This window comes from Chiloscyllium punctatum, chromosome 4, assembly GCF_047496795.1.
Source record: "Chiloscyllium punctatum isolate Juve2018m chromosome 4, sChiPun1.3, whole genome shotgun sequence".
NCBI classification, from domain to species: Eukaryota; Metazoa; Chordata; class Chondrichthyes; order Orectolobiformes; family Hemiscylliidae; genus Chiloscyllium; species Chiloscyllium punctatum.
The window spans coordinates 103,271,288-103,293,313 of NC_092742.1; the positions used below are offsets into that span (position 1 = coordinate 103,271,288).

The 22,026-nt window shown below is 45.4% G+C and overlaps 1 protein-coding gene across 6 annotated transcripts in view; it reads left to right on the top strand.

Moving 5' to 3' along the window:
- mideasb (mitotic deacetylase associated SANT domain protein b) overlaps positions 1 to 22,026 on the top strand; it is an 83,573-nt gene that overhangs the window by 51,766 nt on the left and 9,781 nt on the right. For all 6 annotated transcript variants that reach the window (XM_072569442.1, XM_072569441.1, XM_072569447.1 and 3 more), the window contains 7 exons: positions 344 to 646; positions 8,180 to 8,519; positions 9,856 to 9,922; positions 15,015 to 15,157; positions 16,277 to 16,380; positions 17,853 to 17,928; positions 19,473 to 19,561. In XM_072569442.1, the coding sequence (XP_072425543.1) occupies positions 344 to 646; positions 8,180 to 8,519; positions 9,856 to 9,922; positions 15,015 to 15,157; positions 16,277 to 16,380; positions 17,853 to 17,928; positions 19,473 to 19,561 (1,122 nt within the window). The remainder of the gene's footprint in view (positions 1 to 343; positions 647 to 8,179; positions 8,520 to 9,855; positions 9,923 to 15,014; positions 15,158 to 16,276; positions 16,381 to 17,852; positions 17,929 to 19,472; positions 19,562 to 22,026) is intronic.

Consider the following 22,026-nt stretch of genomic DNA (forward strand, 5'->3'; position numbering starts at 1 on the left):
TCTACCTCCGTTTCAACTACGACTCAACTTCCCCAGCCTTCAGAGGCAATGAATTCCACAGATTCACCACCCTCTGGCTGATGGAGTTTTTACTTCCTTATTTTTATACTCAGTTCTTCTTATAATAGAGGATAGCATTCCATTGGCCATCTTGATCACTTCCTGTACCTAAAAACTAACTTGGGACGACATCAGCACATATATAAGCCCTGGCATAGACCCGTGAGTGACTGTACCTGTTGGAGAGATTTAATTTGTGTCTGCGTTTTCTGGGAGGAGAAGGTGAAAATGAAATGTTGTTTTTCTTTCTCCCCCCACCCCCCTCCCCAACAACTCTGTTCAGACTGGAGAGAGTGACTCGCAAGAAGAAAGGCAGAGTGTGGTAGCTGGCCACCCAAATGTCCCTGCGGGGTCTGCATGTTCCAGAAGTCAGGTCGATGACAGCTGTCTGCAGCCACTCGTAATACCGGTATCCGTGCCAGTCCGAAAGCTGGACCCTGTTTCAACCAGCACCGACAAGAAAGAGGATGGGGAGTCCCCGAGGAACTCTGCAAACGACCGGGATCTGTCGGAGCTCAATCCATCTCTATTACCCACCCGCAGGCGAAGACTGAGTAAAGGGTCAGGAACAGAACACTTGGCCCAGGTAACATACTGTTCTAACATTGTGCACTTTTATATATGTAATCTGTTTGATCTGGTAAACCTACAGAGTCTTAGAGTGGTTATGGCTTACGGTTCATGACAGCTCCCTGTAGGTCAATCCAATCAGTCCCATCCCTCCTGCTCAATCCCTGTCACTCGCTGTCCCAACTGCTCATTTGATTTCCTTTAAAAGTCATGGGTTGTCCCTACTTACATAAGCAGTGAGTTTTAGTTTATTAGTATTTGCCATATTCTCTATCTTTTGCCCAAAGCTTTAGAAGTCTTTGTCCCCTTCTTCTATTACCGTCAAGTCCAAACGTTGCTTTCCCCTTGTTTACTTTGCCTCAGCCAGTCCCGATCTCCTACACCTCAGCCGATTCTCTCCTCAATCTCCTATTGTTTCAAGAAGAACAAACTCAGCCTCTCCGATCCAGTCTAGTGGTGAAATCCCCATTCCTGGATCAATCCTGGTAACTCTCCTCCTCTGCAGCTTGTCAAGATCCCATACCATTTCTCTACGATGGGGTGATGCGAACTGGACACGTTGCTCTAGCTGTGAGCTAGCCAGAGCTTTATAAACCTCCCTCCCTTCATACTCGCTTTGCGAAGCCCCGAGGTCTCATACACTGTGCGAACCACTATCTCCGTGTGACCCTTGAAGATCAGTGGATGTGCAGCCCCAGGTTCCTTCGTATTCTTTCAAACTGTGTTGTTAAATTTATATTGCCCTCACGCTTTCTGTTCTGCCGAAATACATTTGTGTCCGTTCTCCAGATAAAATTTTATCTGCCCCTCTCCAGCTTGTTCTCAGCCTGCCTTTTGTTAGCCCACGTCCTATTGCAGTTGATGGGTCTCACCCTCGCTGTTAGCTAGACGTCCACGAGCGATTATCCAGGTGACTTTTGACATCGAGGATGTTAGAATGGGTGAAGAGGTGTGTGTGTGTGTTTAAGTAAAAAGAGGAGAGTAAGGTGGAGTGGGTTAGCGAGGGATTTCCAAAGGTTAGCAATTGCATGCGTCTCTCCCAATAGTAGAGTGATTTAAATTAGGGACGCGCTGATAACTAAGGGCGAGAGGTGTCTAATGGATGTGGGGAGCATAACTGGAGCGACTTGAATATGAGGTGAAAGACCCCAGTGCTGAGGTTTTGTTAGAATGGAAGCCAGTGTAGGTCAGCGAGGACAAAGGCTGATGGGAACAGATCATGGTGCAGGTTAAGGAATAGGCAGCAACATTCTGGATGACTTCCAGTTTAGGAAAGGTGCAAGATAAGGAGGCCAGCTGGAGGAGCATCGGAACAGTTAATCTTAAAGGCAACAAAGGCGTGGATGATGGCCTCAGCAGTAGATGGACTGAACCAGGGGCAGACTCAGGTGATTTAGGGAGGTGAACAAATGTTTGAAGATTCACTTGGGCAAACCTCTTCCTGTTAAGTTTTTTTGATCTGACACACATACATTAACTCAGAGCAGGAGTAGGCCACTCAGCCCTAAGACTGCTCTGTTATTCAGTAAGATTATGGCTGGCCTTATAGAATCACCGAGATGTACAGCACGGAAACAGACCCTTCGGTCCAACCTGCTCATGCCGACCAGATATTCCAACCCAATCTAGTCCCACCTGCCAGTGCCCAGCCCGTATCCCTCCAAACCCTTCCTATTCATACACCCATCCAAATGCCTCTTAAATGTTGTAACTGTACCAGCCTCCACCACTTCTTCTGGCAGCTCATTCCATACACGTACCACCCTCTGTGTGAAAAAGTTGCTCCTTGGGTCTCTTTTATATCTTTCCCCTCTCACCCTAAACCTACGCCCTCTAGTTCTGGACTCCCCGACCCCAGGGAAAAGACTTTGTCTATTTATCCTATCCACGCCCCTCATAACTTTGTAAACCTCTATAAGGTCCCCCCTCAGCCTCCGAAGCTCCAGGGAAAACAGCCCCAGCCTGTTCAGCCTCTCCCTGTAGCTCAGATCCTCCAACCCTGGCAACATCCTTGTAAATCTTTTCTGAACCCCTTCAAGTTTCACAACATCTTTCCGATAGGAATGAGACCAGAATTACACGCAATATTGCAACAGTGGCCCAACCAATGTCCTGTACAGCTGCAACATGTTCTGAATCCTACGCTCCCAGTAACCTTTTGATTCTTGTCAGGCTAGGCAATCTATCAAACTCTGGCATGAAAATGATCAGTTACTCCACTTCCTGTGGTACAGGGTTCCAAAGTTGCACAGCCCTCTGAGTGAAAAAAAACCCTCCTCTTTGCACTGAAAGGGCAAGTCCTAATTTTCAAAGCATGTCCCTCAGTTCTGAGCTGACCCACATTGTTTCCACATCCACTTTGTCAAAACTATTCGGGATCTTATCGTCGTCTGTTAAATCACCCCTCATCCTTCTAAACTCCACGGGAAAGAAGCCCCGTCTGTCCAACCTTTCCTGATAAGACAAGCCACTCAGTCCTCGTATGAGTTTAATAAACTTCCTTTGAATCATCTCCAAAACATTTACATCCTTTCCTAAATAAGAGATTTAAAAACTGCACACAGTATTCAAGATGTGGTCTCACCAAGATTTGTACAACAGAAGCATAACCTCTTTGTGTATATATTCAATTACTCACCATCCTGACTTGGAAATAATACTGCTCCATCCCTCAGGGCATTATGGGTCTATGTACAGCACATGGACTGCAGCAGTTCAAGAAGGCAGCTCGCTCCCACCCCCTCAAGGCCAACAAGGAATGGGCAATAAATTCTAACCCAGTCAGTGATGCCCATAATCCCACAAATAAATCTCAAAAGCTATAGCAATGCATTGGCCTTGTTAACTACTTATGTACCTGCATTCCAACATTTTGTGGGGCTCATGCTATCTCTCTCGATTATTTTGTGTTCTGAGTTCTACAATTACTGTCTGCTTCAGTTCTACTCTCTTTATTCTTACAAAGAACAAAGAAAATTTACAGCCTAGGAACAGGCCCTTCGGCCCTCCAAGCTTGAGCCGATCCAAATATACTGTTTAAACTTGTCGGTCAATTCCTAAGCATTTGTAACCCTCTGCTCCCCACTTACTCATGCATTTATCCAGATGCATCTTAAATGAGTCTACCGTGCCTGCCTCTACCACCTCTGCTGCCAACGTGTTCCAAACGCCCACAACACTCTGTGTGAAGGACTTACCACGTGTATGCCCCTTAAACTTTCCACCTCTCACCTTGAAAGCGTGACCTTTCGTTATTGAATCCTTCACCCTGGGAAAAAGCTTATCTCTATCCACCCTGTCTATACCCTTCATGATTTTATAAACATCAATCAGGTCCCCTCTCAATCTCCTTTTTTCTAATGAAAATAAACCTAACCTACTCAACCTCTCTTCATAGCTAGCACCTTCCATACCAGGCAACGTCCTTGTAAACCTTCTCCACACCCTCTCCAAAGCTTCCACATCCTTTTGGTAATGTGACAACCAGAATTGTACACAGTATTCTAAATGTGGCCGAACCAATGTCTTGTACAATCTTAACATGACTTGCCAGCTCTTATACTCAATACCCCGTCCAATGAAGGCAAGCATACTATATGCCTTCTTGACCACTCTATCCACCTGTGTAGCAACCTTCAGGGTACAATGGACCTGCACTCCCAGATCTCTTTGCTCATCAACTTTTCCCAAGGCTCTTGCGTTCATTGTATGATTCGCTCTAGAATTAGTCTTGCCTAAATGCATCACCTCACATTTGTCTGGATTGAACTCCATCTGCCACTTTTCTGCCCAACTCTCCAGTCTATCTATATCCTCCTGTATTCTTTGACAGTCCCTTATGCTTTCTGCTACCCCACCATTCTTCGTGTCATCTGCAAATTTGCTGATCATACCAATAGTGCCGTCTTCCAGATCGTTTATGTTCCTGCCAAAGTGAACAACTTTATATTTTCCCAGATTATACACCATCTGCCTGATTTTAGTCCACTCACTTTATCCATCTGCAACTTTATTATGTCAAAATCAAAGTACTGTAGATGCTGGAGATCTGAAACAAACATCAATATGAAGTCATTTTGGTAGGAATAACAGCAAAAAGGATTATTACTTGAATGGTAACAAGTTACAGCATGCTGATTTGCCGAGGGATCTGGGTGTCCTTGTGAATCCAGAAGGTTGGTGTGCGGGTACAAAAGTAATTAGGAAGGCAAATGGAATTTTGTCCTTCATTGCGAAAGGGATTAATTTTAAGAGCAGGGAGGTTATGTTACAGCTGCACAGGGAGCTGGTGAGGCCACACCTAAGTGCAGCTTTAGTCTCCTTTCTTGAGAAAGGATGTACTGGCACTGGAGGGGGTGCAGAGGAGATTCACTAGATTGATTCCAGAGCTGAGGGGATTGACGTATGAGGAGAGACTGAATAGATTAGGATTATAATCATTGCAATTCAGAAGATTGAGGGGGGAATCTTACAGAAACATATAAAATTATGAAGGGAATAGGTAAGATAGAAGTAGCGAGGACGGTTACACTGGCAGGTGAGTCTAGGACAAGAGGGTATAGCCTCAAGATTAGAGGGAGCAAATTTAGGACTGAATGGAGAAGGAACTGCTTCACCCAGAGGGCTGTTAATCTATGGAATTCCTTGCCCTGGGAAGGAGTTGATGCTATTTCAGTAATTGCTTTTAAAGCTAAGATAGATACGCTTTTGAAAAATAAAGGAATAAGGTGGGAGGATGGGTAAGTGGAACTGAGTCCGTGTAAAGATCAGCCATGGTCTTATTGAGTGGTGGAGCAGGCTCGAAGGGCTGGACGGCCTGCTCCTGCTCCTAGCTCTTTATAGAGAATGCTGGAAAAACTCAGCAGGTCTGGCAGAATCTGTGGAGAGGGAAACAGAGTTAAAGTTTTGAGTCTGATATGATTTTTTCGGACTGGTTATGTTTTCCCCAGCGTTTTCTGCTTTTATTTCTTGATTATGTCAGCTTCACAATGTACTTTCCTACCTTCTTGTGTCGATTGCAAATTTACCCACTGTGTCTTTATTCCCCTCATTGAAGCCATCACCTTAAACTTTTTAATGGTTCGATTGATGTCACTCAACAGTGTTTCTGTTTTGGATGAACCGTTTGAAGAGTCAGGTCTCCTCCTCAGAAAATACTGGTGCACTGACCTTGTCCAATTTGGTCAACAAAAGGGGAACAAGTAAATACTCACTGAAATGGAGTGAGAATGGCCCACTCAAATTATCATCCTTGTGTTTTTTTTTGCAGTTCATGTGGTTATCACTGGCAAAGAGGAGGTTGTTGCCCATCCCCAGAGGGTGATGGGAGGACACTTCCTTGAACTGAGACATGAGCTGGTTTGCGAGGCCATCTCAGAGGGCGGGGACTTTGTCTCTATAATGCAGCAATGTCTCTATAATGCAGTGGCAAGATATTCAATTTATATCTTAATTGAGTAAACAACAATCAATCATTGAGTGTTATTGATAAATTAATAAATGGACCTGATTCATTAAATAATTACAGGTACAGAGCAAGTGATGTGTTGTGGCTATAACATGTGGGAGCTAGTGGACACCAATGTGAGTTAAGGCAACCACTGTGAGCATCTGTAACTCGAGGAAGATGGATGTGATGGAATACTTGCCTGAATGAGTGAAGCTCCCAACAACAATCATCCAGGACAAAGGAACCTATTGATTGGCACCCAGTGTAACACCTTAACATTCACTCCCTCCGCCATCAATGCATAGCAATAGCAGAGTGTACCAGACGCACGGCACTAACTCACCAAACTCCTTCAATGGCATTGTTGAAATCTGCAACACTACACGAGCAGCAGATGCATAGCATCGTCATCGCCTGCAAGTTCCTGTCTGAGCCACACACCATCCTGACCTGCAATTCTATCGTTGTTCCTTCAATGCCATTGGTCCAAAATCCTGGAACTCCCTCCTTAACAGCGTTACAGGTATTTACACTGTCCGAGCTGGAGTGGTTTAAGAAGGCAGCTCACCACCACTTTCTCTCCGCCATTTTTGATGGACGTAAATATCAGGCCAAATGGTGACACCCATATCCTGAAAACACATTGTTTTTAAAGAAGTAACACTTCTATTCAAGAAAGGAGGAGACAAAAAAGCAGGGACTTCTTGGCCGGTTAGCTTAGTATCTGTCATTGGGAATATACTAGAATCCATTATTGAAGGGACAGCATCAATTCATTCAGATAGCTCTGATATAATAAGGTGTCAGCACAGTTTTGTGAAAACAAAATTATGTTTGTCAGTTGTTTTAGAATTCTTTAAAGATGTAACAAGCTGCATGGATACAGGGAAACTTGTAGATGTTGAGTATTTGAATTTCGAATGATAGGGTGTCATGTTAAGTTACTGCACAAGACAACAGCTGTTGGTATTGGAGATGATTCCTGATGAAGGGTTTTTCTGCTCCACTATCACTACTGTCCTTACAGACAGATGAGGAAGGACACCACTTCGACTGGGACAACACACCCATCCTAGGACAAGCCAAACAGAGACACACACAAGAATTCCTAGAAGCATGGCATTCCAACCAGAACTCCATCAATAAACAAATCGACTTGGATCCCGTTTACCAACCTCTGAGAAAAGGAACCAGAAATGACACTACAGGAAATTACATCACCAACCTAAGGAAGCCTAAACACAAATTGAGAGTGGGTCAGTAACACTGGCGCATCGCTGGATGATGTCACCTACTGTGGCGACAAAACGTCTGAAAACGAACCTTCCAGCTCAGAGGGCAAACTTACACCCAGAATCGCAACCTGAGCTACAAATCTTTTCAAAACCTGCTAGAGCCTAAACAACTTACAGCAAGTATTTACTTGGATGAAGGTTCCTACTGTATTGTCTCCACATTCTTTATTAATTAAATTAGAGGCAGGAAGTTAGAAAATAGTATGGATGCATTTAAGAAGAAACTAGACGAGCAAAAGAGGGAAAAGGAATACCGGATTATTGTGGGAGATTTAACTGAGAAAAGAAAGGAGGAAGGTCCAGTGGAACTGAAACACTGGCCTTGACTGATTATGTCAAATGGGCTGCTTCTGGGCTGTAATTTTATTTTCAATATTTAAAGTACAAATCATAATCTGATGCAAGATGGCTTATCTGAAATATTCCCATGTCAGTCACAAACACTGCCCCATTTATTCTCTCACATCCTTTATTCTCATGAGATCAGCTTATGGTGGCAGCAGGTTTTTAGGAAGGGAATTTCTCTTGTGGAATGGCATGCTCTTTACCCAGTATTCACAGCAGCAGAGAAAGTGCCCATCTCGGGAATGAAGAGGTGCTGGTCTCCTTGACTCAGTGGTTTCTCTGTTGCTGTGGATGCTGGGTAAAGACCTCTCCATTTTCCTGTGAACCTGTCACGATATAATAGCGATCACTCCGAAGTTAAGGATAGCTGGTGGTGGCAGTCCCCGAGGGGTTTGACAATTTGCAGGTTCCACTGTACAGTTTGTCGTATCTGTATAAAATGTGTTGCCTGTCTTTGCAGGAGAACGCTAGCTCCAGAGGCCACGTGAACCTGACCGCAAAACTGAAGCGGCGGCCGAGACCAGAACCTCTCTTCATTCCACCCAAACCCCTCAACCATGTCTCTGTCATCACATACCCACCTGGCACCCTTTATCAGAGCAACCTGCGCTCGCCTGTCAGACTGCTTGACCATCCCATGGACAAGAACTTCCAACCTCCGCCCTACACCCCCCCACCTATCCTCAGTCCCATGCGGGAGGGCTCGGGACTCTACTTCAATGCCTTCCTGTCGTCTTCAAGCGCCTCGTCTCAGCCGGTCACGCCAAGGTCAACGCCGAAAGCCTGCTTAAGCCAATCAAGTGAGTTCTTTGTCCACTGACTCTGCAGTACCGTACTGCGGGGAAATGCTCAACATGTTGGACCTTCCATTTCAGAAACGGTGGTACCTACCTGTCACTGTGCACTGAGATTTCAGGAATGCATCATGTGGCAGTATGAGCGTTTCCTATCAAACCCCATACCTAGCAGGGAGGTTATTATTTTAGATTTGTCCATCTGGAACTAAATTGTGTAGGAAGAGATTTGGATTACAAAACAAAAGAATTTTTCTCTTTTTTTTTCTCTCTCTTTTCTCTCTCTCTCTCTTCTATCTCCCCCCCCCCCCCCCCCCCCCGCTCTTACTTACCGTCTCTTATCCCGTTGATTTCTCTCCATGTCTCTGTCTGTCTGTCTGTCTCTCTCTCTCTCCTTTTTATTCCTTCCCATCTCTTACCCTGTTGCTTTCGGCTCTCTCGCTCACTCCTTTTTCCCCCCCCACCCACGCAAAAAAAACCACTCGCTCTATTCTCCCCACCCTCCAATAGTTCATAGAATTCCTACAGTGTGGAAACAGGCCATTGGCCCAACAAGTCCACACTGACCCTCCAAAGAATATCCACTCGCACCCATTCCCCTACTCTATTACTCTACATTTACCCCTGACTAATGCACCTAATCTGTAGATCCCTGAACACTCTGGGCAATTTAGCCTGATCAATTCACCTGACCTGCACATTTTTAGACTGTGGAAGGAAACCGGAGCACCCGGAGGAAACCCACGCAGAGAATGTGCAAACTCCACGCAGTCACCCGAGGCAGGAATTGAACCCAGGTCCCTGGTGCTGTGAGGCAGCAGTGCTAACCACTGAGTCATCATGCCGCACTTAACGTTCACTTAAAGTGTATATGAAGTAGTTACATATTCCAAGGAGCATTGTCAAACTAAATTGTACACTGAGCCACTTCCTTAGGAAGGATGGACAGAAATTTGGTCAAAGTGATAGTTTTGGCACAGATTCTTTCAGCATCTGGGAGAAGTTGAGAGGTAGCCAGATGGAAATCCAGAATTTCAGATCTCAGTGCTGGAGTGAAGGAGATTGAAAAGTAGTGGAAAAGACCAAAATTGAAGGGCTGCAGAAACCTCAAAGTCTTCTGGGGCCACAGGGTATTAACTGAAATAGGAAGGATGTGACCATGTTTTAATTTATGTTCTTCGTGAAGCATATTGGCATATTTTGTTCTTATTACTGGCAGTATATAAATGCAAGTCGTAAGTCAAGCATGGTCTATGTAAGGTGAAGTATATGTAGACGATGGGTTTTTGCTTTAGGTCTTTTATGTGGTTGTGACAATTTGTAAAAATTTTCTCTACTCTAGACAGTGTTGATACTCCTCCTCCAGTTCTCTCCCTCATGAGTGAAGTCACTCCAGCAAGCATCGAACCGTAAGTAACTGCAAAGCGTTACGGTTTCTGGTTTTCTGTTTATATACGTGCTGGTTTCTTGTTGAAAAGTGGGACAGTACATCACTGGAAAGCACAAAGCAAATGTGTTTATAACAGTTATTAGGCAGATAATACATCTGGAAATTAGAAATCAAAACCTCCTAAAACAAAACAGGGAATCAAAGAAGCAAAGAGAGATTGTGAAAAGAGACTGGCAGCTGACATAAAACAGAATCCAATGACATTTAGAACAGTGAGAGGGTTATAAAAGGACCAGTGGGTCAAGTAGGGACAGAAAGGGAATCTACGCATCGAGGCAGGGCATAGCTGAGATCTTAAATTAATACTTTACATCTATCTACCAAGGAAGGTGATGCTGCCCAGGTCATGGTGGAAGAGGAAATGATTTGTGAATTTAAAGGGGTTAAAATGGATGTTGATATTGGATAGGCAGTTGATAAGATACCAGGACCTCATGAAATGTGTCCAAAGATGCTGAGGAAAGTGAGAATGGAAATTGCAGAGAAATGAGCCATAATCTTCTGGTCCCGTTTAGATGTGGGCTGTGCCAGAGGACTGGACAAATGCTACATATGTGTGAAGACAAACCTGGCACTACAGCCCATTCCATTTACCCTCAGTGGAGGGAAAGCTTCAGAAACTGATAACCGAGCTAATTTAGATTACCAAGGACAAAATTAATAGTCACTTAGGCAATTACAGGTTAGTTACAGAACACCAGCATAGATTTGTTATGGATAAGTCATGTTTAATTAACTTGGTTGAATTTTTAAAAGAGGGTAACAGAGTTGATGAGGGTAATGTCAACAGGTGGTGTGATGGCTCAGTGGTTAGCACCGCTGCATCACAGCACTAGGGACCCGGTTCGATTCCAGCCTCGGGTGACTGTCTGTGTGGAGTTTGCACATTCTCCCCGTGTCTGCGTGGGGTTCCTCCAGGTGCTCCGGTTTCCTCCCACAGTCCAAAGATGTGCAGGTCACGTGAATTGGCTGTGTTAAATTGCCCCATAGTGTTAGGTGCATTAGTCAGGGAAATGAGTCTGGGTGAGTTACTCTTTGGAGGGTTGGTGTGGACTTGTTGGGCCGAAGGGCCTGTTTCACACTGTAGGGATTATAATGTCCGTGGAATTTGAGAATATGTTTGATACATTGCCACACAACAGAGTAAGGAACGTCAAGGCTCAGGGAATAAAAGAGATGGTAGCAAAATGGATACAGAATTGGCTAAGTGATAAGAAACAGGCTGTGGAGAAAAGTTTATTGTGGAATTCCCTAGAGTTAATGTTAAATCCCTCGCTCTTTCTGATTTGTATTGATGACCTTGAACTGGGTGGTCAATTTCAAAATCTGCAGAGTATACAAAACCTGGATGTATTGCGAACTGTGAGGAAGATAGTTCAGAACATTAAAGCAATACCAACACATTAGTGGAAAGGACAGACAACTGGCAAGTGAGATTCAGTGCAGAGATTTGTAACGTTATTCATTAAGAAGAGCATATCAAGAAATTATAAACATTAAGGGTGCAACTTGGAAGTGGATGCAGGAGATGAGAGACCTGCCCATATAAATGCTCACTGAAGGTGGCGGGACAAATTGAGAGACCGTTTAAAGCAAACAGCATCCTGCACTTTATTAATAGAGGCGTCAGAGTACAAAAGTAAGGAAGTTATATTAAACTTGTCTTTGACACTGACACTGGTTCAGCCTCAACTGGAGTATTGCATTCAGTTCTGGGTGCCACACTATAAGAAGGATGTGAAGGTATTAGAATGAAGAAATAATTCAGAAGAATGCTTCCAAGAATGAGGAACCTCCAGTATGTAGATAGAATGAGGAACCTCAGGTATGTGGATAGATGAGAGGGTCTTTTCACATTGGAGAAGAGAAGACTGGGAGGGGATTTGATGGAGGTATTCAAAATCATTAGAGAGAGAGAGAGAGACTGTTCCTATTGATAGAAAGATTGAGAACCGAGGTCACAGATTGACGTTAACTGACAAAAGAGGCAGTGGCAATCCAAGGAAAAAATAATTTTGGTTGGGATCTGGAACGTGCTACCTGTGTGTGTGCTGGAATCCAGAGTAGACAAGCGGGAGGCTGGAAGAACACCGCAAGCTGAAGCAAACTTAGTCAAGGCCTTTGAGAGGGAATTGGATCGTCAGGTGAAAAGGAAGAAGGTGCAAGGTGACAGGGAGAAGATGGGGGGAGAGCGGCTCTGGGTAAACTCCTGCAGAGGACCAACACAAGCATAATGAGTTCAATGGCCTCCTCCTGTGCTGGAACAACTTATTGTGATTCTATACAACAAGGAACTGCAGGACTGGAGGACAGCAAATGTTGTCCCATTGTTCAAAAGGGGGGGTAGAGACAACCTTGGTAATTATAGACAAGTGAGCCTTACTTTGGTTGTGGGTAAGGTGTTGGAAAAGGATTTTAAGAGAGAGGATTTATAATCATCTAGAAAGGAATAAGTTGATTAGGGATAGTCAACATAGTTTTGTGAAGGGTAGGTAGTGCCTCACCAACCTGTTTGGTCACCTTCTCAAAGAATTCAAACAGGTGGATGAGGGTAAAGCAGTTGATGTGTTGTATAAAGATTTCAGCAAGGCACTTGATAAGGTTCCCCACAGTAGGTTATTACATAAACTACATGGGCATGGGATTGAGGGTGATTTAACGGTTTGGATCAGAAATTGTCTAGCTGAAAGAAGACAGAGGGTGGTGGTTGATGGGAAATGTTCAGCCTAGGGTTCAGTTACTAGTGGTGTACCACAAGGATCTATTTTGGGGCTACTGCTGTTTGTCGTTTTCATAAATGATCTGGGTGAGGGCATAGAAATTTGGATTAGTAAATTTGCACGTTACACTAAGGTCGGTGGAGTTGTGGATAGTGCTGAAGGATGTTGCAGGTTACAGAGGGACATAGGTAAGCTGCAGAGCTGGGCTGAGAGGTGGCAAAAGTGTGAGGTGTTTCACTTTGGAAGGAGCAATAGGAATACAGTGTATTGGGTTCATCATATGATTCTTGGTGGTGTGGATGAGCAGAGAGATCTCGGTGTCCATACATAGTACATAGATCCCTGAGAGTTGCCATCCAGATTGATAGGGTTGTTAAGAAGGCATATGGTATGTTAGCTTTTATTGGTAGAAGGTTTGAGTTTTGGAGCCACGAGATCATGCTGCAGCTGGTGTGGCCGCACTTGGAGTATTGCGTATAGTTCTGGTCACCGCATTATAGGAAGGGTGTGGAAGCTTTGGAAAGGGTTCAGAGGAGATTTACTAGGATGTTACCTGGTATGGAGGGAAGATCTTATGAGGAAAGGCCGAGGGACTTGAGGCTGTTTTCGTTAGAGAGAAGAAAATTGAGGTGACTTAATAGAGACATACAAAATGATCAAAGGATTAGTTAGGGTGGACAGTGAGAGTCTTTTTCCTCGGGTGGTGATAGCTAGCAGACGTCAGAGAGTAGTAGGGGTGTGGAATGGCCTCCCTGTAACAGTAGTAGACTCTCAAACTTTAAGGGCATTTAAATGGTTACTGGATAAACATATGGATGTAAATGGAATAGTGTAGGATAGATAGGCTTCAGACTGGTTCCACAGGTCAGCATGAAATCAAGGGCCTGTACTATGCTGGAATGTTCTCTGTTCTAGGACAGTTCCTGTTATGTCTGTACTGTCTCAAGGTACCCTCTGGTTAGGAGAGAGCCCAGCTTCCTAACTGCCCTTAGTACTGTTTCAGGGTTGTTGTGTTGTGGGTGGGGGCAAGGGGGCCGTTCCCCATTCCCCATTCTCCATTCCCTGTGGTGAAATACACGTTGGGGTTGTGATTGGATTCTGTTCAGCCTGTATGACTAAATTGCCAGAGGTTAAAGGGTTGTGTGGAAGTTAATGCGCTGTGGAAGGGGAGGATCAGAGAGCGCGAGTAGGATACTCTCCAAAATTGGAAGGAGTTGAGAGAGAATTAGAGGGGTAACACTTGCAGTCCATGGTGCCTTCCATCACCAATGGCCTATCAATCTTGACAATTATGACGGGGCTTTTTGGGGTCAATACAGAGGAAAGGGAGTATGTTAAGGGTCATGTGGGGGCACAGTCTTAAAATTTAGAATCAGCCCAGTTGGAATTGAAAATGGGAAGCAGCTTTTAACACAGAGGATATGGGAATTTGGAATCCTGTGCCTCAAAATGTTGAGGGCCCAGTCAGTTGAGTTTTGCAGATTGAAGTTGTTGGGTTTTTGTTTGTGAGGATCTTAAGGGATATGGGTATGTTCACATTTGGAGTATAACTCTGGTCACCCTGCTTATTGGAAGGATGTTATTAAACTGGAAAGGTGTAAAAAAGGTTTACAAAGACCTTACCAAGACTAGAGGGTTTGAATTATAAGGAAAGGCCAGGATGGGTTGAGACGACTTTCTCTGGAGTGTAGGAGTCTGAGGGTTGGCCTTATAGAGGTTTATAAAATCATGAGGGGCAGAGATAAGGTGAACAGCCAGAGTCTTTTCCCCAAGGTAGAGGAGTCCAAAACCAGAGAGCATGGTGAGAGGGGAAAGACTTAAAAGGGACCTGAGGGTCAACCTTTTCACACAGAGGATGTATGGAATGAGCTGCCAGAGCAAGGGGTGGAGATTGGTACAATTACAGCATTGAGAAGACATCTGGGCAGATACATAGATAGGAAGGTCTTCGAGGGATATGGGCCAAGCGTTAGCAAATGGGACTTGTTCAGTTTAGGAAACTGGATTGGCCGAAGGGGTCTGTTTCCGGGCCGTGTGACTCTATGATGTCATGGAATGGCAAAACGGCCAATTCTTCTTGCTGTGGAAAGTAGCTGGGTCGAGAATATGCCTTCCTTCTCCAAGTATCAGTGGGATTTAACTTTCTTTCATACAAACTCCGCAGTTAAAAGTCAAAAGCTAAAAAGAAAAATCATTATGAGGCACTAATTTTCAGGAGTTGATACCTTTTAGTGTTTGGCCAGAGTACACTGTCGTTGATGGAAGGAAGGAGGTACTGCTCTTTTTGGAGATTTTTACTGTCACGTTCTGTTCCCCCCCACCCATCCCCAGACGGATTAACATTGGCCCACAGTTCCAAGCTGAAATACCTGGTCTACGTGATTGGTCTTTGGCAGCAGCAGATGCCAGCCACGCTGATCTGGTCTTCAAACCATGGGAGGGTCACAAAATGACTCGGCTTAACCAGCAGAAAGGTGAGAATATGTTTTACAAAGAAACTAGGCTTTTAATATAAATGGCTGAAGACGGTGATAGCCAGAACGGAGAAGGTTGCTCTGTCAGTCACCCAGACGCCCTATTGCCTGCTCTGCCATAAATAACTGGAATTGATTTGTCGCACATCACTTACATCGGTGCTTCCCAGGCGTTTTCCCACCGTGATTCATGGGGCCAGCTCAGTCGTTAGCACTGCTGCCTCACAGCGCCAGGGACCTGGGTTCGATTCCAGCCTTGGGCGACTGTCTGTGTGGAGTTTGCACATTCTCCCTGTGTCTGCATGGGTTTCCTCCGGGTGTTCCAGTTGTTCCCACAGTCCAAAGATGTGCAGGTCAGGTGGATTGGCCATTATAAATTGCCCATAGTGCTAGGTGCATCAGTCAGAAGGAAATGGCCCTTCGGAGGATCACTGTGGAGATGCTGGGCCGAAGGGCCCATTTCCACACTGTAGGGAATCTAATCTTAAAAAAAACCCTCCCTTGGGGTCCCAAGCCCCATTTTGACAGCCCTGAGTTACATGATGCAACTACCTGTTTTGCTGAGGGAATAACCCCATCATTACTGGAAGACATTGATGTCCTATCAGTTATGAGTCTCACTTGCTGTAGATAATAGAGACTTTGCAAAACAAAAGTTCAATTTCCTGAGTTTGATTAGAATTAATCAGAGTAAACAAGATTTTAATCTCTGTCTGATGCTCAGTTTGTATGAATCCTATCCTGCGTTGCCTCACTGACAGACCGTATCTATACTGGTTCTGTGTTTCAATGCTCTGCTGCACAAGAATTGCTGTGCTCCTTGTGCTGTGAGCCAGTTAAGTTTGTATTCTGGGGATGATGCTAAGCCAGCAGTAGGCAATTTGCGAAATGTGAGATGAGGCCTGGGTGGTAATGGCAGTGAGCTCTGCCGCTAGAACCAGTAATAGCAGGCTGTGGTGTATCCTGACGCACAGCACGTCCCATTCCCTCGCCACCCCTGTGCTCGCTGACCCATACTGAACACACAGTCTGGCAACGTGTTAGTTTTTAAATCCTCATATCAGTTTTAAAATCCATTGTTCTCCAGACTTGATGCTTGTTTGGTTTCTCCCCCTGCAGTGGATGACCTGATGACACTGGCCTGTTCCAGCATTTTACCAGGCGGCGGTACAAACCAGGAGCTCACCTTACACTGTCTCCATGAGTCGAAGGGCAACATACTGGTGAGCAATCCTGAAGTTCTCTCAAGTTATCTATACATCTCTCTCTCTCTCTCTCTCTCACACACACACAATGTGCAGATTTGTACCTGCACATGGCTTATCCTCCCATTCATATGCATTGTACACATGCACTTTACATGCAAGCATGTGTGTTTACATGCATAAGTGCGTGTGTAGAATATATCGAATATCAGAATTGTTACACTGAAGAATGGGACCATTTGGCCTACCATATGAGATGTAAAGGGAAGCATGGTGTCTCATTGCTGCTTCACAGCACCAGGGGCCTGGATTCGATTCCAGCCTCGGGTGACTGTGTGGAGTTTGCACATTCTCCCCATGTTGGCATGGGTTTCCCCCGGTGTTCCAGTTTCCTCCCACAGTCCAAAGATGCTCAGGTAGATTGGCCACGCTAAATTGCCTCGTAGTATCCAAGACTGTGCAGGTTACATGGATTAGCCATGCTCAATGCAGGGTTACAGGGCCAGGGTGAAGGAGATGTAGGTCTGGGTGGGATGCTCCTCAGAGGGTCAGTGCAGACCCAGTACAAGTGCGGCCCAGTTGCACTCTCCAATGCCCTTCAAAAAATTTTTTTCTTCCGCGGGGGATAGATTCCAGGACATACTACGAAAGCCCAAAACTGCGGATAGGTGCAAACTCTTTCATTTAAATGGGTAACGTAGCTTCCTGGCAGGTCCCTGGTTCTGGAATGTTCCAATTTATATGTTTAGGCTATGGGTAACCGTGGAAACCGACTCCATGGTCACCCTGTAACTAATTTTCTGTTGAGAGCCCTGGCTGAATTTCAAGCTCTTGGGCAATGGGATTGAAGACAATCACTTCTCCTGTAACTTCCTTCCCCTTCACCATTTCCCTTCTAGTGGTTCTTGACTTTAACAATGGAAAGCGTTTTTCCATAACCCATTCTCCACCACCTCCCGCCGCCCCCCCCCCCAACTTCCACACCTTTATCCAATCACCTTTAAACCATTCCTGAAAAGTAGTCCCTACAATTTAATCCATATGATTGAATTCCTTCATCTTCACAATCATTCTTTAAATCCTCTCGGAGTCCTCTCCCAGAGCTTTCACATCTTTCCTAAATTATCCCTCATGTTAACCAATTTTTCTTTTATAGAGATGCACAATAACTTCCTCGCTCATGTATTCCACGTTTGTCTGTAAAGCTGTGCTTTCGAAACCTGTCCTGCCACCTTCGATCTTTTTGTGCACTTGTACGCCCAGATCTCTCTGCTTCTGCACCTGCTTTAGAGTTGTGCCTTCCACATTCTGCCTCCCTATATGTCTCATTTCACTCTTCCCTGTATTAAATCACATCAGCCACATGCCTGCTCATTCAACCAGTCCTCTTGAAATCTAGCCCCGTCTTCTACACAACAATACATATGTTAGATATATGTATGTATTCTTACCTATTTGTGCAGCTCATGTTGTTTTGCTTGTTCCAACAGTCAGCCTTGAATATGCTTCTTATTAAAAAGACTCCCCGGGGCAGGAGTAAGGCACTACTCAGTTACCATTATGCAGGTAAGTGGCAGCTTTCATCCTTGCCTCCTGACTCTCCATCCATTTGTTTTCGCACTTGTCTGAAGTTGGGCGTCATGGTGGCTCAGTGGTTAGCACTGCTGCCTCACAGCGCCAGGGATTGATTCCAGCCTCGGGCGACTGTCTGTGTGGAGTTTGCACATTCTCCCCGTGTCTGTGTGGGTTTCCTCCAAAGATATGCAAGGTTAGGTGAACTGGCCATGGAAAATTGCCCATAGTGTTCAGGGCTGTGTAGGTTAGGTGCACTAGTTGGAGGTAACTATAGAGTAATGGGTTTGGGTAGGAGACTGTTCGGAGGGTCGGTGTGGTCTTGTTGGGCCGAGCAGCCTGCCCACTAAGTAGAGATTCTATGATTCTAAGAAGAGCTGGGGAGAATGGTTGGCCGTGTTAGGTACAGGGTCAGCAGTAGCTGTGGTGTTGGCAGTGGTGTCACTGATTTCTGTCTCAGAGCTGAAACCACACTGTGCTAGAGCAACACTCCTCACAATCTAGCGTCCAGTTACAGAGCTGTCAGCTGCCATACTGGGAGAGCAGTCTCCCCAATACAAGGCGATGGAGTTGAGTTCTACTTCAGGGAAATGAGCACATCTCCCAGGCTGACACCTTCAGCGCAGTATGTGGAGGCGGGTACTGCAGATGCTGGAGATCAGAGTCAAGATTAGAGTGGTGCTGGAAAAGCACAACAGGTCAGGCGGCATCCGAGGAGCAGGAAAATCAATATTTCAGGCAAAAGCCCTTCATCAGGAATTCCTGATGAAGGACTTTTGCCTGAAATGTTGGATTTCTTGCTCCTTGGATGCTGCCTGACCTACTGTGCTTTTCCAGCCCCACCCTAATCTTGACCATCAGCGCAGTACTGACAGAGTGGTGGGTTGTTGGAGGTACCATTTTTCAGATGAGCTATTTAATGGAGATACCCTGCTGATCTCTTGGGTGAATCAGACCACACAGTCTCAAAGAAGATTAGGTTTCCCTGGTTGTCACCGTGTTACCCCATTTCTCAAGAGCTTACTGCATGCAAATTGGCAACTGCATTCTCTGTGTTGCAGTTCGAAATGTCTGAGAGGAGGTTTATAGAGCTTGAGAATGGTGGCATGATGAAAATCGGGGACGCACAACGGAGCAAGAACGGGAGGAGGGCAGAAATCTGGATGGGGTTTGTCGGCATGGAGGGGGTTACAGAGAAGAGGAAGGATGAGAACCCCAGTGGGAAGAACTGGATGGGATTTCCAGTCCATTCTGGGTTATCCAGTCACTGCAGTTGGCTTTAGCTGGGGGAAAAGGAGGTCACAAAACGAAAAGAACGAGCCCTGATTCATTCCCCTGAGCACTAGTACCTGCTGTCAATGGGGAGGGGGGTAGTGGGGGGAGGTTGTCTCTGGATTGCAGTGACTCAGGAGGTGGAATGGCACTTGTCGGCCGTGTAGGAGAATGGCCTCTCAGATGAGGGAGTCAACAGTGCAGTTCAAACAGTGCCCCAGCGAGCTTTTCAAAGATGCACAACAACATCTTATTATGGTTAACAGGGTCCGATAAGTGGACGTCTACAGAGAAGAAGATGTTCAACAAAGGGCTGGCAGCACACAAGAAGGATTTCTTCCTTGTTCAGAAACTGGTAAGATCCAACATGCTGAATGTCAGTCAGTCAGCCAGTCAGCAGGGTTACGCTGGTAGTGTCCAGAGAAGGTTTAAGGGGTGGTTTATGGGAGGGAATTGTATCAGGAACTTCAATACAGGCAGAGACTGGAGATTTAGAAGAGTTAAAAATGTGTTGCTGGAAAAGCGCAGCAGGTCAGGCAGCATCCAAGGAGCAGGAGAATCGACGTTTCGGGCATGAGCCCTTCTTCAGGAATGAGGCAAGTGTGTCCAGCAGGCTAAGATAAAAGGTAGGGAGCTGTGCAGTGACAGAGGGACTCACTGAAATCCTTGTAGTGGGAGGAGGAGAGCTTCTTCAAGGAAGGCATCCTTGCAAGAGGATTCGCAGTAGGCTATTTGGAAGAGTCATTCAGGATCCAGAACATTTTGATCATGTTAAATAAGGAGAGGCCATTTCCAGAGGCGGAGAAGTATCAGTAACCATATAACATTGATTTACTGAGTAGTTGTTCAGTTCCGTGGAATGTGAATACTGCTTGAAGAAAATACATATTTTGTCAAAACATTTAGTCTTGCACTTATCAGGACTATTAGCAAGAATATGATATAGAGAAGAACAACATCTTGTACTCTATAAGAAGCGAGTGCAAGTCGCAATGTGGTGCATTTGCACGTACTGAACCCTACATGCAATACCATGTTCCTTGTAGACAGGCAAACTAAGAAAACAGGCAAGATCTATTTTCTGCTTCATTCCACAGGACATTGCCTTGATCAAACAGTCAACCTTCCTGGTTTAAATTTTAAAACAAAGCTTGGCAGGTAACTGTCAGTCATCATTAACTAGTGTGGAGGTAGTAAGGACTGCAGCTGCTGGAAGTCCCAAGTCGATAAAATGTGGGGCTGGAAAAACCGGTCAGGCAGCATCAGAGGAGCAACAAAGTTCCCATTTCGGGTCAGGCCCCTTCATCAGGACTGGGGAAGGGGGAAGGTTGGGTAGTATGGTGATAGGTGGATGCAGGTAGGCAGTTATTGTGATTGGGTCAGTGGGAAGGTTGGAGCAGGTAGGAAGGTGGACAAGTCAGGTCAGGTCAAGGAGGGCTGGACATGAGATGTCAGGAGATATTGGAACTTACATTGAGGCCATTGGCCTGCAAGCTCCTGAGGTTGAATATGAGGGTGTTGTTCCTCTGGTTTCCATGTGGCCTCGTTTTGACAGTGGAGGAGCCACAGGGTGGACACATTGCCAAGGGAGTGGGAGGAAGAGTTAAAATAGCTGGCAACTGAAAGGTGGTGTTGATTGGAGCCGACAGACCACAGATGCTCTATGGACCAGTCTCCAAGTCTGCGCTTGGTCTCTCTGATATAGAAGAGACCACATTGGGAGCAATGGATACAATAGGCCAGGTTATAAAAAGTGCAGGTGAATCTCTGCTGGATTTGGAATGATTGTTTGGGACCTTGGACAGTGGTCGCTAATTGGTGTATTCTCCATGCCCATACTTTTGGCAATCAGAAACCATGTGCTAACCGATTAGTGCACTCTTCTCATTTACTAGAAAATGTTGATCCACTTTACTTGTATTTCTTGCGAATATCCTGACGAGTGTAAGATGAAGTGTTTAAACAAAATAAGTCTTTTTTTCATCAACGCTCAAGATTTAGTAAAGGAGTCAGAAGCTATGTGAGATACAGTGAGTTACATTCTAGAGTTACATTCTAGAATATGCTGTCCGAAAGTGGGTGAAAGCACTTTTGAAAGTATTTTTCAAAGAAGTGCTTCAGCACGGTGGCTCAGTGGTTAGCACTACTGCCTCACAGCACCAGGGTCCCGGGTTCGATTCCCACCTTGGGTGACTGTCTGTGTGGAGTTTGCATGTTCTCCCCGTGTCTGCGTGGGTTTCCTCCGGGTGCTTCGGTTTCCTCCCACAATCCGAAGATGTGCAGGTTAGGGTGAATTGGTTATGCTAAATTGCCAGTAGTGTTAGGTTCATTTGTCAGGGGAAATGGGTCTGGGTGGGTTACTTTCCCTACAGTATGGAAACAGGCTCTTCGGCCCAACCAGTCCACACTCTGAACAGTAACCCACCCAGGCAGAAGTGAGGACTGCAGATGCTGGAAACCAGAGTCTAGATTAGAGTGGTGCTGGAAAAGCACAGCAGGTCAGGCAGCATCCGAGGAGCAGGAAAATTGACATTTCGGGCAAAAGCCCTTCATCAGGAATCCTTCCGTCGATTCTCCTGCTCCTCTGATGCAGCCTGACCTGCTGTGTTTTTCCAGTACCCCCCCCGGACCCATTCCCCTACCCCATGTTTACCCCTGATTAATGCAGTAGCCTACACATTCCTGTACATTATGGGCAATTTAACAAGGCCAATTCACCTAACCTGCACATCTTTGGACTGTGGGAGGAAACCGGAGCACCCGGAGGAAACCCGCGCAGACATGGGGAGAATGTGCAAACTCCACACAGACGGTCACCAG